The 15,052-nt window shown below is 40.2% G+C and overlaps 1 protein-coding gene across 1 annotated transcript in view; it reads right to left on the bottom strand.

Annotated features, from left to right (window-relative positions):
* Positions 1-14,577, bottom strand: part of EMB (embigin) — a 46,677-nt gene extending 32,100 nt beyond the window's left edge. The window contains exons 1-3 of the mRNA XM_052658960.1: positions 14,439-14,577; positions 12,418-12,507; positions 9,928-10,080 (exon numbers count right to left, since the gene is read on the bottom strand). Of these exons, the coding sequence (XP_052514920.1) occupies positions 9,928-10,080; positions 12,418-12,507; positions 14,439-14,577 (382 nt within the window). The remainder of the gene's footprint in view (positions 1-9,927; positions 10,081-12,417; positions 12,508-14,438) is intronic.
* Between the last annotated feature and the right edge of the window lie 475 nt (positions 14,578-15,052).

Raw genomic sequence — 15,052 nt, 5'->3', positions numbered from 1 at the left:
GTGAAATAACCCAGAGAGAGAAAGAAAAATACTGTATGATTTCACTAATAGGAAAATGAAAGTAGCTCAGTCATCTCCAACTCTTTGCAACCCCATGGACTGTATAGTCCATGGAATTCTCCAGGCCAGAATATTGGAGTGGGTAGCCTTTTCCTTCTCCAAGGAATCTTCCCAACCCAAGGATCAAACCCAGGTCTCCTGCATTGCAAGCAGATTCTTTACCTGCTGAGCCACAAGGGAAGCCTAAGAATATTGGAGTGGGTAGCCTTTCCCTTCTGCAGCAGATCTTCCCAACTCAGGAATCAAACCAGGGTCTCCTGCATTGCAAGCAAATTCTTTACCAATTGAGCTATGAAGGAAGCCCCTTCACTAATACGTGGAATCTAAAAAGAAAGTTAAATTCAAATAAGCAGAGAGCAGAATGTTGATGTTATTAGAGACAGAAGAGGGGTGGGGATGGGGCGATCAAAGGGGTATGTATGAGGTTGCAGTTACATAGAAGGAGTAAGACTAGAGAGTCTAAGACTTTATGCCTAATATATAGGCATAAAGACTATAATTAATAATTCTGTATAGAACACTGGAAATATGCTAAGAAAGTAGATTTCAAGTGCATTCTTCACACACACAAAATGATAACTATGTGAGATGACATGTTAATTAGCTTGACTGGAGCAACATGTATGTGTGTGTGTGTATGTGTATACTCATGGTGTATATCTCTGTACAAATTTTATATATATATATATATATATATATATATATATATGGAAATTTTTAACTAAATAGATACTCCAAGTCAAATGAGATCTAAATCACAGGTGACAACAGAGTATTCAGTTCAGTTCAGTTCAGTCGCTCAGTAACGTCCAACTCTTTGCGACCCCATGAATCACAGCACACCAGGCCTCCCTGTCCATCACCAACTCCCGGAGTTCACCCAACTCACGTTCATCGAGTCAGTGATGCCATCCAGCCATCTCATCCTCTGTTGTTCCCTTCTCTTCCTGCCCCCAATCCCTTCCAGCATCAGAATATTTTCCAATGAGTCAACTCTTCGCATGAGGTGGCCAAAGTACTGGAGTTTCAGCTTTAGCAGCATTCCTTCCAAAGAACACCCAGAACAGATCTCCTTCAGAATGGACTGGTTGGATCTCCTTGCAATACAAGGGGCTCTCAAGGGTCTTCTCCAACACCACAGTTCAAAAGCATCAATTCTTTGGCGCTCAGCTTTTTTTACAGTCCAACTCTCACAGCCATACATGACTACTGGAAAATCCATAGCAGGATTATAAAAATACTAATTCTCCCCCCCAAAATAATCCATAATAATCCAAAATAATCGGAGAAGGCAATGGCACCCCACTCCAGTACTCTTGCCTGGAGAATCCCATGAACAGAGGAGCCTGGTGGGCTGCAGTCCATGGGGTCGCTAAGAGTCGGACATGACTGAGAGACTTCACTTTCACTTTTCACTTTCATGCATTGGAGAAGGAAATGGCAACCCACTGCAGCGTTCTTGCCTGGAGAATCCCAGGAACGGGGGAGCCTGATGGGCTGTCATCTATGGGGTCATGCAGAGTCAGACATGACTGAAGTGACTTAGCAAAATACTCCATAGATTCAGTTAAAAGTCAGTCAGATCCAAAAAGTATTTTTTATGAAACTTGGTTCCAAACAAAAAATCCACTTGAAAGAGTAAGAGTAAAAGGAATTAGAAAAAGCTATTTTTTTGAAACAAAGTAACAAAAGTATAATGTTTCAAGAAGTAATATTAATTTGTTAGTGATGCTGGAAAATACCAAGAAAATTAATGATATAAAATAAGCAGAATTTTTCAGATTGCAAGTTGGAAACAGTAGACCAGAAAATCAACTTAGTTACCATCAGATTTGTTTTTTAATGGGTTGTAAGATAGAAATCCGGAGAAGGCGATGGCAGCCCACTCCGGATGGAGGAGCCTGGCAGGCTGCAGTCCATGGGGTCGCTAAGAGTCGGACACGACTGAGCGACTTCACTTTCACTTTTTAGTGTCATGCACTGGAGAAGGAAATGGCAACCCCCTCCAGGGTTCTTGCCTGGAGAATCCCAGGGACGGGAAAGCCTGGTGGGCTGCCGTCTATGGGGTCACACAGAGTCGGACACGACTGAAGTGACTCAGCAGCAGTAGCAGCAAGATAGAAATCATCAAAGTGTAACACATCTATTATGTGTGGGTGTTGCTTGACGTGTGCATGCATGCATGGTAGTACATCAGTTCAAAAGGTAAATCATTCCTCATTTTGTAGAGCACTATTAAAAGTGTGAAAAACATTGAAACAGTAAAACAAAATAGCATAGGGGAATTTGTAATATGATCAGGGTGGTATTTCAAAATAGTAGGGGGGAAAAGAACTATTCAGGCAAGGATTTGGGGATATTTGGGAACATATATAAAATAATATGTCTATATAAAATAATATATCTATATAGTAACATTAGTGTTCTATCACACACAATACAAAAAAAAGTTTTAAATGGTTTAAAAATGGAAGGTTAAAAAACTCCTATGAAAATATTAAGAGAAATGTGTAAATAAAAATTAATACACAGTAAAAAACCATGTAAAAAATTAAAGAAAGAATATTTGGAATTTTTATAAAAAGTAAAAATTACTACTCAAAATTTATAGCTGTCTCATTTGTATAAATAGAAAACTATACAAGCCCAATGGCTTCCCCGGTGACTCAGACAATAAAGAATCTTCCCACAATGCGGGAGACCTGGGTTCCACCCCTGAGTCTGGAAGATCCCCTGGAGAAGGGAACGGCTATCCACGTTAGTATTCTTGCCTGGAGAACTCCACAGACAGAGGAGCCTGGCAGGCTACCATCTCTTGGGTCGCAAAGAGTCAGACACGACTGAACAACTAACACTTTCACTTTTTTCATAAGCCCAAAAGACAAGTGAATAAATGATATTAACATATAAATGCACACATAAATATGTCTGTCTAACTCCAGAATGCAAATTAAAACAACAGGTAGACCTTTTCATGCTCATAATATAAAGAGTTTAATAGTATCAAGGCTGGTCAGGATCTAGAGAAAATTACACTCAAATATGCACACGGGGGGAAGGAGTAAATTATCACGATACTTTGGAGGGTAGTTTGCAAGTATGCGTTAAAATGTGCATAGTAAATTCATCAATTCTACTTTGTGGTATTTATCCTAGAAGAACACAAACAACCATGCCCAGAAAGAGATATGTAGAAGTGTCTGTTGCTCTGTGGTTTACATTAGAAAAAAATTTAAGCAAACTAAGCTCTCTTAAGAGAAAAATACCCAAGCCTGTGTACCTACACAGTGCACACATGTAAAAGAACATGCTGCATACGTAGATGACATGGCTAGAACCCCCAGAATTAATGTTGAATGATGACCCCCAAAAAAGCAATTTTCAGATGGATACATATGGGTTTATACTCTTAATATTAAAGAATAGACAAAAATACTATATAGTTTCTATAGTTGCTGGAGAAGGCAATGGCCCCCCACTCCAGTCCTCTTGCCTGGAAAATCCCATGGATGGAGGAGCCTGGTAGGCTGCAGTCCATGGGGTCGCTAAGAGTCAGGCACGAGTGAGCGACTTCACTTTTGCTTTTCACTTTCATGCATTGGAGAAGGAAATGGCAACCCACTCCAGTGTTCTTGCTTGGAGAATCCCAGAGACAGAGGAGCCTGATGGGCTGCTGTCTATGGGGTCGCACAGAGTCGGACACGACTGAAGCGACTTAGCAGCATGGTTACTACATACGTAAACACATACATTGAACAGAGGTTGCCGCTGGCAAAAAGAGAGAGATCTGAGAATGGAAGCAGTGAACAGTCAAGTCTGAAAAGTTTTGTTTTTATCCCCAGAAGTTCTATTCAGCTATTTTTCAAAAGTGATTTTTTTCCCCCTTTCAGTTTTACTGAGATATGCTTGACATACAGCCCTGTGTAAGTTCAGTGTGTACATCATAATGACTAGGCCTACGTATATTGGAAAATGATTATCCATCACCTTATACAGATACCCCCCAACAGATTTATTTTTAATAGCATAATGTTCTTTTCTCATGTTTCAAGTATTTCTTCTTTCATGTCCTTCCCTAGTATTCTAGAGTCTGAAGTTCTGGAAGGTGTTATCCTACTGCTCCTTAGCAGATGCTCAGTGTTAGAACTGCTTCATTGCACTTCACATTTCTGTCTTGCAAGCAGGTCCAAATATGAACTGTACAGCCAAGGAGAAGGGTTCCTCCTTCCACAGATGTTTTTCATTTGCTTTCCTGCACAAGTATCACCTGTCAGGGTCATTTTTTGTGTTATTTCTCAGTTTGGAAGCTCCTGTATCATGCAAGTAATGTAAACCTGAATTCCAGCCTCAGAGAGAACAGGCTCTTGTCTTAGAAAACTCATGGAAGTCTTTTGTTTTGGTGCAGAACAAGGCTAAAACCAAGAAGCCAGCTGAGCATCTCCTTGTGCTAATCAGCTGTTTTTTACACTATGTGATTCCTTTCTCTGTGTTTATAGAATTCTGAGGGTTTTCAGCTCCAGCTTTCTGGGTCTTTTCACTTCCAACTCCCCTCCTTGCCTAAATGCAAGGCCTTGTTCTAAGTCTGTGGCTATGAGAACTCAAGTGCCTTGGCAACAAGCACAATGAAACCTAATATGACATCAATTCACAATTGGATCCCTGGTCTAATTATAATTCTTTACAAACAAGTTAATTTTCCAGTGTTTGCCTTTATAAACTTCCCCATTTTATAGTCCAGGAGAACACAATTCAAGTGCTTCCTAAATCTGTCTCCTGGGCTATAGTCTTCCATTTGGCTCAAATAACACTCTTTTCCATTCCTATTATAGACTGGTTTATTGATTATATCTTTTGGCAATACTTAGCTATATACTTAAAAGATTTTATATTTAAAAGAATGAATGTTTGCTATATTTTAGATTTTCTAGATGTGTCAAGAGAACTGTTAGATTCTCTAATTTATTGTGGGCTAGAAATAACATTTTAGTATTTCTTAAAATGAATTCATTTGTATTTATGTAATTTAAAATTAAGTAAAAGATGCTGGATACATATCAGAGAAACAGAAACAGTACTTCTCTATTTGCGCTTTATTGGGGACATAGCTTTTAACTTAATTCTCAAAGATGGGGAGGATTTGAAATCAGCAAAAGGGCAGGGAAAAGGCTTTTAATTGATCAGGTTCCCTGTCCCACTTATGCTCAGCACCATCATCTAACTTTTTGGTGAATTTTTTATTAAATGTTAATAACCACGTGATTATTAAATCATCTGTCTCCCCATGCTGAGGGGACAGGGAACAGTAATACAGCTATTCTTTTTTATGTGTCAAGCAGTGGTTTACAATTGAGGATATTTTTGTCTACTAGGGGACATGTGACAATGTCTGGAGACATTTTTGGTTGTCACAACTTTGTAGGTGCTACTCAAATCTAGTGGATAGAGGCCAAGGATGATGCTAAACATCCTACATTGCCCCCAAACATGCACCCCCTGACCCCAGCAACAGAGAATTATCCAGCCCAAAATGTTAATGTTTATGATAATGAGAAACTCTAGCATAAAACAAAAGCTGCTGACAGCTACTATCAATTGTGTTACTATGATGGATCCCTCTTCCACCTTCTCTTTCACTCTCTGTGTATATTAGGATTCACATTCCTTTTCCTCTCTACATCAACAGTCTACATAAGACTTGATAACTGGTGATCTGCTTCTGAGAAACATCCTAAACAAGTACACCTCATTGGAATCATCCTCAGATCTTCTCGCAACAAAGTGTCTGAGCAGCCAAATGTAAGGGACATTCATTTCTTTCAGTTCAGTTCAGTTCAGTCGCTCAGTTGTGTCCAACTCCTTGTGACCCCATGCAGCACGCCAGGCCTCCCTGATCATCAACTCCCGCAGTCCACCCAAACCCATGTCCATTGTGTCGGTGATGCCATCCAACCATCTCATCCTCTGTCGTTTCTTCTCCTCCTGCCCTCAATCTTTCCCAGCATCAGGGTCTTTTCAAATGAGTCAGCTCTTCACATCAGGTGGCCAAAGTATTAGAGTTTCAGCTTCAACATCAGTTCTTTACATTTTCTCAAACTCACTGACCAGTCACTTGAACCTGGAATCTGAATCCTAACCCTAGACTTCCTGCCTAGCTGGTCTGAACAACATGGCTGCCTTTCCCTACCTGGACTAATCTTCCCAAATTTTACTCTGTGCTTTAATATACTCATCTGTACCTCCAATGCCTCCTTTGTCTACCTCCCTGTCTCATCAGGTCCTTGCCAAGACAGCTAATCACATCTTAAAATGGGGACAGTGGGGACAGCCTATGCCAACATTACCAGGGTAGTCAAGAAAACTGCCAGCAGATGTTTTGATTGTAACCTCTTTGGTTAAACTGTAACACACTGATGGAGACACCAATCACCATAACATACACAGAGAAAGAAAAAAATAAAACAATAAAGAAACACTCTGATTGCTGTAATACAAACAATGACTTCCGAATATTGACACTGGGAAACCTAGCAGAGTGATGTAAAAACAGTCCATTATTAAAAGATCAATTTTGAAACCCAGTGGTATCAGACAACTGGAAAAAAAAAGCATAGCTTATTCTTAGTAAGGTAAGTTATACTTTTACAAATATATCCACTATCTTAGCAAGTGCAATTTCCAAAACAAACCTATTTAGCAAAGAACAATTAAAATACCCTCCTTTTCATTGTTTTTGAAACTTTTTCCATCGTCTCAAAAACAAAGCTAAGTTTCCTTAAAAGAGGTATAATTATATTAGGAACACTGTTGAAAGAAATGAGTAACTGGGCATTAAGAAAGGCTGTGTACAGAGTATAATGGTTAATAACATAGCCCCTGGTGCCAGAGAGTCTGATTTGAAAATCAAACTCCCAACTTACCACCTGTGACTGTGGTCAGTTCACTTGGTCTCTCAGGGCTTCTTTTTCCTCATGAGCAAGTTGCAGATAGTGGCAGTATCTATTATTTAGGGTTCTTATGAGGTTTAAGCTCAGTTATGCATAAAAATACACACCTGGTACTTAGACATTACCTTGTATCTGTTAGGTAAACTACTAGCAATATTTTTAAAACATAAAACCAGTAGACAAGTTGCTATCATGACTCAAAGGTCATGCTGTTCACTCTCCAAGGCACAGGACCTGTTTCTCAGTTTCAAGCATCTCTGAGTCAGTATGCTATGAACTAGAGTCAACTCTGCAACCAATGTCCACATTTAGATCTCTCTTTGGAAGGAATGATGCTGAAGCTGAAACTCCAGTACTTTGATCACCTCATGCGAAGAGTTGACTCATTGGAAAAGACTCTGATGCTGGGAGGGATTGGGGGCAGGAGGAGAAGGGGACGACAGAGGATGAGATGGCTGGATGGCATCACGGACTCGATGGACGTGAGTCTGAGTGAACTCCGGGAGTTGGTGATGGACAAGGAGGCCTGGCGTGCTGTGACTCATGGGGTCACAAAGAGTCGGACATGACTGAGCGACTGAACTGAACTGAACTGAAAAGAGACATTTTGTCCCCAAAGAGATGAACTTTTAAAAAGGCCACAGCAGAAGAAAAAATAATAAGCAACAAAACAGAAATGTTGTTAAGCACAATTCAAATAAACAAGGTGAAAGTATATGAAAACATTCTCTTTATGAAGTACCTTTAAAATCCTAGTGATAACAATAAGAAGAAAGCCGATGGTTCCTAATAAACTTAAGTACACCTTCAGATTTAAATTCTATATTTCAATAAAGGCAGTTCCTAAAACCAAACTTTTAGATGGAAAGGCAACCAAAACAACAGGCTACCATGAAAAGGGTCACAGCTCAGAGACGCTGTGTTTCAAAGAAAAGTAAAAGTGAAGGTCGGTCAGTCTTGTCCAACTCTTAGCGACCCCATGGACTATACAGTCCATGGAATTCTCCAGGCCAGAATACTGGAGTGGGTAGCCTTTCCCTTCTCCAGGGGATCTTCCCAACCCAGGGATCAAACCCAGGTCTTCTGCATTGCAGGTGGATTCTTTACCAGCTGAGCCACAAGGGAAGCCCAAAGTTAATGTCATTTTTTTTTTTTTAGTAAAATAAAATCCAGACTTAAATAAGGAACAATTGTATTCCAAACATCTACTGCAATAGGGGAAATGCTGCAAGCTTTGGATCTGCAGGCATCTCAATGTCAAACAGAATAAAACAATTTTATAAGAAAGGATAAGAGGGCTGGAAGGAACTCTTGAGAAGAAATGAAGCTTTTACCCAGTGGTAAAAGCAGACAGCACCATTGGACTGGGGTAATGCATGTACTGTTTGCACAGACTGGGGGCAAGCCAAAGTCCAGGGGTCTGAAAGGAAGAGAAAAGTATGACTCAGGTTCGATCAGGCCAAGGTCGACAGGGTGTTGTGTTAGTTGCTCAGTCATGTCCGACTCGTTTGTGACCCCACGGACTGTAGACCACCATGCTCCTCTGTCCATGGAAAACTCAGGCAAGAATATTGGAGTGGGATACCATTCCTTCTCCAGGGGATCTTCCTGACCCAAGGATTGAACCTGGGTCTCCTGTATTGCAGGCAGATTCTTCACCATCTGAGCCACCAGGGAAGCCCCAAGGCAGACAGTGAATAATGGACAGCTGTGAACACCTGCTCTCTTGGATACTGTAGGAACACTGGTTTTAATAGCAGTTATCAGAACAAAAGAGTGGCTAGGCGTGAAACCCTCCAAACAGGTTAAGTAAGTAAATAATCAGCCTGACATCAACTTTTTTTTACTCTTTCTGTGGGCACCTGATCCTTTTTGCACCTGAGCTCCAGCTATATAGGATAAATGAGGGATGTGCTCCTGCCAGCATTACCAGGTTAATGAATAGATTTGCAAACTTATGTCCTTACATAAATCTCTCTTAAAGAAACACTCTGTCCTAACAAAGGAAACCAACCATTAAAACTTGTGAAAAGTAAACCAACAGGCAGCAACACAGGAGGGTGATGATTCCTTTTTACAAGAAGGAATACACTCCAAATACTAGAGTGGGGACCTCTGGAAAGAAACAGGAGTGGCACAAAGTCATAAAGATGTTCTTCTGTCAGAAAACTGACTGCGAACATTCCAGTGGTATCAGATTTCAGGGAGGGCACACCTTTTACTCACATTAAACAGAAACAGGGAAACCATTCTTAAGACTAGAGGACAGTTAAAGCCTGGACATAGGATTGGATAAAACTTATCAGTGACTTAATAAACAGGATTAGAATTCTTATTATACTTCTAATATTGTTACTAAAACAGATAACTACTCTGAGTCATTTAAAGGGCTCTGAGATTACTTTTAAAACACTGGAATCCAAAACTGTGAGGAGAAAGCAGGCCTGCATTTTATTTCAGGATTCTTTACTTGTTTATCCATAGCACCGTCCCTGACTTATAGGTAACATCCTAGGTTACAGTTCATGGGGTCGCAAAGAGTCGGACACGACTGAGCAACTTCACCTTCAAAGGTCTTCCAGTAGATATATGAATTCTCCTCTCAAGGCAGAGTGACTTGAATGGCTGTACCAGCAAGGTCTGAGGACAGCAGAAGAGCATCTGCAAATTAAAATGAACCCTCCCTTCTCTTCAGCTGTCTTTCTTCTAGAGAACTTTTCTTAACCCTCCCAGCTGGACTGGCCGCCTCCTCCCTGCACTGGAGTACCTCACAATGTTTTAGCCATATGAGATACTGGTGTGTTTCTCCCACCAGACTATGAGCAGAATTTAGTACTTCATACGGCAAAATACAGTAGCTTAATTAAAAATAAAAGTTATCTGGGCATTATATTATTTGAAACATGAAACATAACACATTTACCAGTCATTGATATGTTATGACTCTCCAAGGTAAGGTTAGAGTATTTTGTCGTCATTTCTTCCTGGACAGGTAGACTTATAATAGGTGCAGCCTTTGTCATCATTTCTTCCTGGACAGGTAGACTTGTAATAGGTGCAGCCTTTGTCATCATTTCTTCCTGGACAGGTAGACTTATAATAGGTGCAGCCTTTGTCATCATTTCTTCCTGGACAGGTAGACTTGTAATAGGTGCAGCTGTAAGAAAAAGAACATATGATTACATATTATTATCAAGGTTAAATGACTGCATAAAAGCTATTTCACAGCAGCTAAAATACTGTATTGTGTATACACAATGTTAACGAAAAATGTTTTCAGGAATCTCTGATTCATTATGTTTAATATGCTCCACAGACATTTAGAAATACATTGGGCTAATGAACGTAACAAAATTTCCAGTCTTTCTATATTTTTTTCCTGAAAAATCCCTACTGACTTGTATCAGTTGACTTAAAAAGAAAAAAACTTTCCTTATCCTACAATTTGTCATTTCTTTCTAAAACATAAATGAAGACATTGAGAACTTAGATAAAGAGTGCTAGAAAATAAAAGACATCTAAAGGCAGAGAGAAGATGAGAGGACAAAAAAAGGACAGACAGGTCATAATAAAGGACATAAAAGGTGAAAACAGAGAGAGTGTACTGCGGGCTGGAGGACAGACAGCACACAATACATGCAACAGGAAAGTCTGTGCTGCTGCTTTCCAGCTATGAGGACAGTATAGCCTTGTTTGTTTCTGTTTTCAGTTGTTAAGTCGTGTCCAACTCTTTGCTGACCCCATCAACTATAGCCCACCAGGATCCTCTGTCCATGGGATTTCCCAGGCAAGAATACTAGAGTGGGTGGCCATTTCCTTCTCCAGGGGATCTTTCTGACCCAGGGATAGAACCCGCATCTCCTGCATTGGCAGGCAGGTTCTTTACCACTGAGCCACCAGGAGAGCCCAAATAAGGAGAGTCTTTATTCCAAAAATTCTACTGTAATCAGGGAAATGCTATGAGCTTTGGATCTACAGGCATCTCAGTGTCAAAGAGAAAAAAAAACACTTTTATTGTATACAGAGGGGTAAGAGGACTGGAAAGAACTTTTATGAAGCAATGGGGCAACCTAGTGGGGAAAAGCAGACGGCAGCACTGGTCTGCGGTCATGCGTTATTGCTTGCTCAGACTGGGGGCAAGCCGAAGGTCAGGGGTCTGAGAGGAAAATAAAAGCCTGATTCCAATTTGATCAGGCCAAGGCAGACAGTGAGTAATGGACAGCTGTGAACACCTGCTCTCTTGGATACTGTAGGAACACTGGTTTTAATAGCAATTATCAGGACAAAAGAGTGGCTAGGAGTGAAACCCTCCAAACAGGTTAAGTAAGTAAATAATCAGCCTGACATCAACTAAAAGTCCAATTTTTACTCTTTCTGTGGGCACCTGATCCTTTTTGCACCTGAGCTCCAGCTATACAGGATAAATGAGGGATGTGCTCCTGCCAGCATTACCAGGTTAATGAATAGATTTGCAAACTTATGTCCTTACATAAATCTCTCTTAAAGAAACACTCTGTCCTAACAAAGGAAACCAACCATTAAAACTTGTGAAAAGTAAACCAACAAGCAGCAACACAGGAGGGTGATGATTCCTTTTTACAAGAAGGAATACACTCCAAATACTAGAGTGGGGACCTCTGGAAAGAAACAGGAGTGGCACAAAGTCATAAAGATGTTCTTCTGTCAGAAAACTGACTGCGAACATTCCAGTGGTATCAGATTTCAGGGAGGGCACACCTTTTACTCACATTAAACAGAAACAGGGAAACCTTTCTTAAGACTAGAGGACAGTTAAAGACTGGACACAGGATTGGATAAAACTTATCAGTGACTTAATAAACAGGATTAGAATTCTAATTATACTTCTAATATGGTTACTAAAACAGATAACATTTAAAAGGCTCTGAGATTGCTTTTTAAAACACTGGAATCCAAAACTGTGAGGAGAAAGCAGGCCTGCATTTTATTTCAGGATTCGTTACTTGTTTTTCCATACCACTGTCCCTGGCTCATAGACGACATCTTTAATTTCTTTGTCTAAAGGTCTTCCAGTAGATACCTGAACTCTCCTCTCAAGGCAGAGTGACTTGAATGGCTGTACCAGCAAGGCCTGAGGACAGCAGAAGAGCATCTGCAAATTAAAATGAACCCTCCCCTCTCCTCAGCTGTCCTTCTTTTAGACAGCCTTCCTTAACCCTCCCAGCTGGACCGGCCACCTCCTCCCTGCACTGGGGCACACTGTCCTCATCACACTCGACTCCCATCTCACTATATTACAACTGTATTAGGTACTGGTGTGCTTCTTTCTCCAGTCTGTGAGTAGAGATTAGTACTCCATCAGGAAAATACAGTGGCTTAATTAAATATAAAAAATTATCTGGTTATTAAATTATTAGAAATTTGATGCATTTACCAGTCACTGATAGGTTATGACTCTCCAAAGAAAGATTAGAGTACTTTGTCATCATTTCTTCCTGGACAGGTAGACTTGTAAAAGGTGCAGCTGTAAGAAAAAGAACACGTGATTACATATTATTATCACGGTTAAATGAGTGCCTAAAAGCTACTTCACACAACAGCTAAAATCCTGCACTGTATACTATTAATGAAAAATAATGTTTTCAGGAAACTCTCATTCACTAGGTCTTCTATGTTCCACAGACATTCAGAAATACACTGAGCTACTAAATGTACCAACATTTCCCATCTTTCTATATTATTTTTTTACTGAAAAATCCCTACTGCTTTACATCAAGCGGCTTAAAAAACAAACCTTTTCTCATTCTACGATTTGTGATTTCTTTATAAAATGTAAATGATAACATTGAGGAATTAGATAAAGAGTACCGGGGTGGGGGTAGAGGCCTAGAAAGGCAGAGAGAAGGTGAGAGGACAAAGAGGGACAGAGAGACATAATAAAGGACATGAAAAAAGGAAGAAGAGAGAGCGTGCCAGCTGCTAGAGGACAGGGAACACACAGTGGGTCCACAGGAGAGGCTGCGCTGCTCTTTGCTTTCCAGCTACAGTCACAGTCCAGTCTGCCCTCTACCAAACCGACTTCAGTCATGCTCTATCACTCATCTCTTCTTTCGAAAACTTTCATCAAAAAAGCAAGGTTTCTGTTTCCATCTGTCGCATTCCCCTCAAAGATTGCTTTTTTTAAAAAAAAAAAAAACCCAGCTATTCTCTCCTTGTCTTTGGGACACAGACATTACCTCCCAGGAAGACTACCCCAACTCTATCAAACAAGGCAGAGAAGGAGAAAGGCTCATTACTGTAAACTTGACCGTATTCTGAAAATTTTTCATTTACTTTAAATTAAACTTGGGCCTGTTTTATACCACATTTTTTTTAATTCTCTGCTTAAAAAGTTATTCCATTTGCAAGATTAGATTTCTAGTTGTTTCTTTTTCTAACATGTATGAAAAATGTTACCAAAGCAAGTTATCCCTTTTGTTGCTTCAGCTTACATACCGCCTTTACAATATTGACTAATTTTTTAAAAAAGTACTTTGCAGAACCTAACTCTCCAATATACCATGTTACAAAAATTTGGTCACTTCTAATACAATCTTGGAAGGTAGGATGCAGTTTCTCATAAAATCATTCTTTAACAAATAACATACCTAAATCACACTGCTCTCCAGGGCTTCCCTGGTGGCTCAGCTGGTAAAGAACCCACCTGCAATGAGGGAAACCTGGGTTCGATCCCTGGGCCGGGAAGATCCCCTGGAGAAGGGAGCAGCTACCCACTCCAGTATTGTGCCCTAGAGGATTCCATGGACTGTATAGTATATGTACGCTTTATATTTATGCTGGGCTTCCCCAGTGGCTCAGATGGTAAAGAATCCACCTGCAATGCAGGAGACCTGGGTTCTATCCCTGGGTTGGGAAGATCCCCTGGAGGAGGACATAGAATTCACTCCAGTATTCTTGTCTGGAGAATCCCCAAAGACAGAGGAGCCTAACTCTCCAATAAGCCATGGTCCAAAGATTTGATCACTTCTAATACAATCTTAGAAGGTGGAATGCAGTTTCTCATATCCTTTAACAAATAACATACCTAAATCACACTGCTCTCTGACAGTGATTATTTAGGAAAATATGCCCTGAGTTTCTCACTAGGCTGTCAAGAATACAAACCTCTCCTTCATCCACACTTAATATTCATTCATTCATATTCTCTGTCACTCTCTCTCTCAAACACACAGACATTGCCAAAAAGTTTATCAACATGAAAGTTCCTTTTTTTGTTGTTATTGGGCATAGCTCACTTAGAGGTTGCATTAAAGAGAAAGCATCTCAAGGAGATCAAGACAGATGCTCCACTCTGTCATCTCTTCTGTGAAGCCTGCAGACACAAGCCTGGATATTTGTACTTCCTTTGCTCAGGAGGCCTTTCCACTTGGCCTAGCCTACTGTAGAGTGGAATACCATCATGAAGGTCTTCATCACACTCTATCCCTGAAATAAGCTCATAACCTTTTGAGATGGTCTGACATTTATTATCATTATTATTATCCACACTATCAACAACAATATGAGTGACATAAGCTGGAAGAAACACTGTCATTCTCATTTCACTTAAATAAGTGAACATATAGAGCATACATGCAGGATGTCAATATGGAATATAAAGCTACATGGATCATAATGATATTGACTGAGGCCCACCATTTGTGACAGAAGGTCATTAAAGTTTCAGAGTAGCAACCATTCATAATGTTGACCATAACTGCCCTGTGTGCTGTATACAAGCTTGCATGTGATCTATAGAATATGAAGCACGATCTACATCTTTGAATGACTCTGGTGGTGGAAGAGAGCTGGAGATAACACACCAGGGAGATGAGGCCAGGTTATCTTCACATTTTGCATCATCAGGACGTGGATGGATGGGTCCACCCAGGGCCTACATTACAGCAAGAAGAGAAAAAGAGGTCTAGGCTTGGCTTGGGCAAAAATCTGAATTTACGAAAGTTGAAGGAATAAGAGAAAAAAGAAAAAGCAAGCTTAAAGAGTAGGAAAACTGGGATAATTCCAGTTAT

The sequence above is a fragment of the Budorcas taxicolor genome, chromosome 20 (assembly GCF_023091745.1).
Source record: "Budorcas taxicolor isolate Tak-1 chromosome 20, Takin1.1, whole genome shotgun sequence".
NCBI classification, from domain to species: Eukaryota; Metazoa; Chordata; class Mammalia; order Artiodactyla; family Bovidae; genus Budorcas; species Budorcas taxicolor.
Note: the sequence above shows the minus strand (reverse complement) of the source record. Positions and strands in the feature narration are given on the sequence as shown.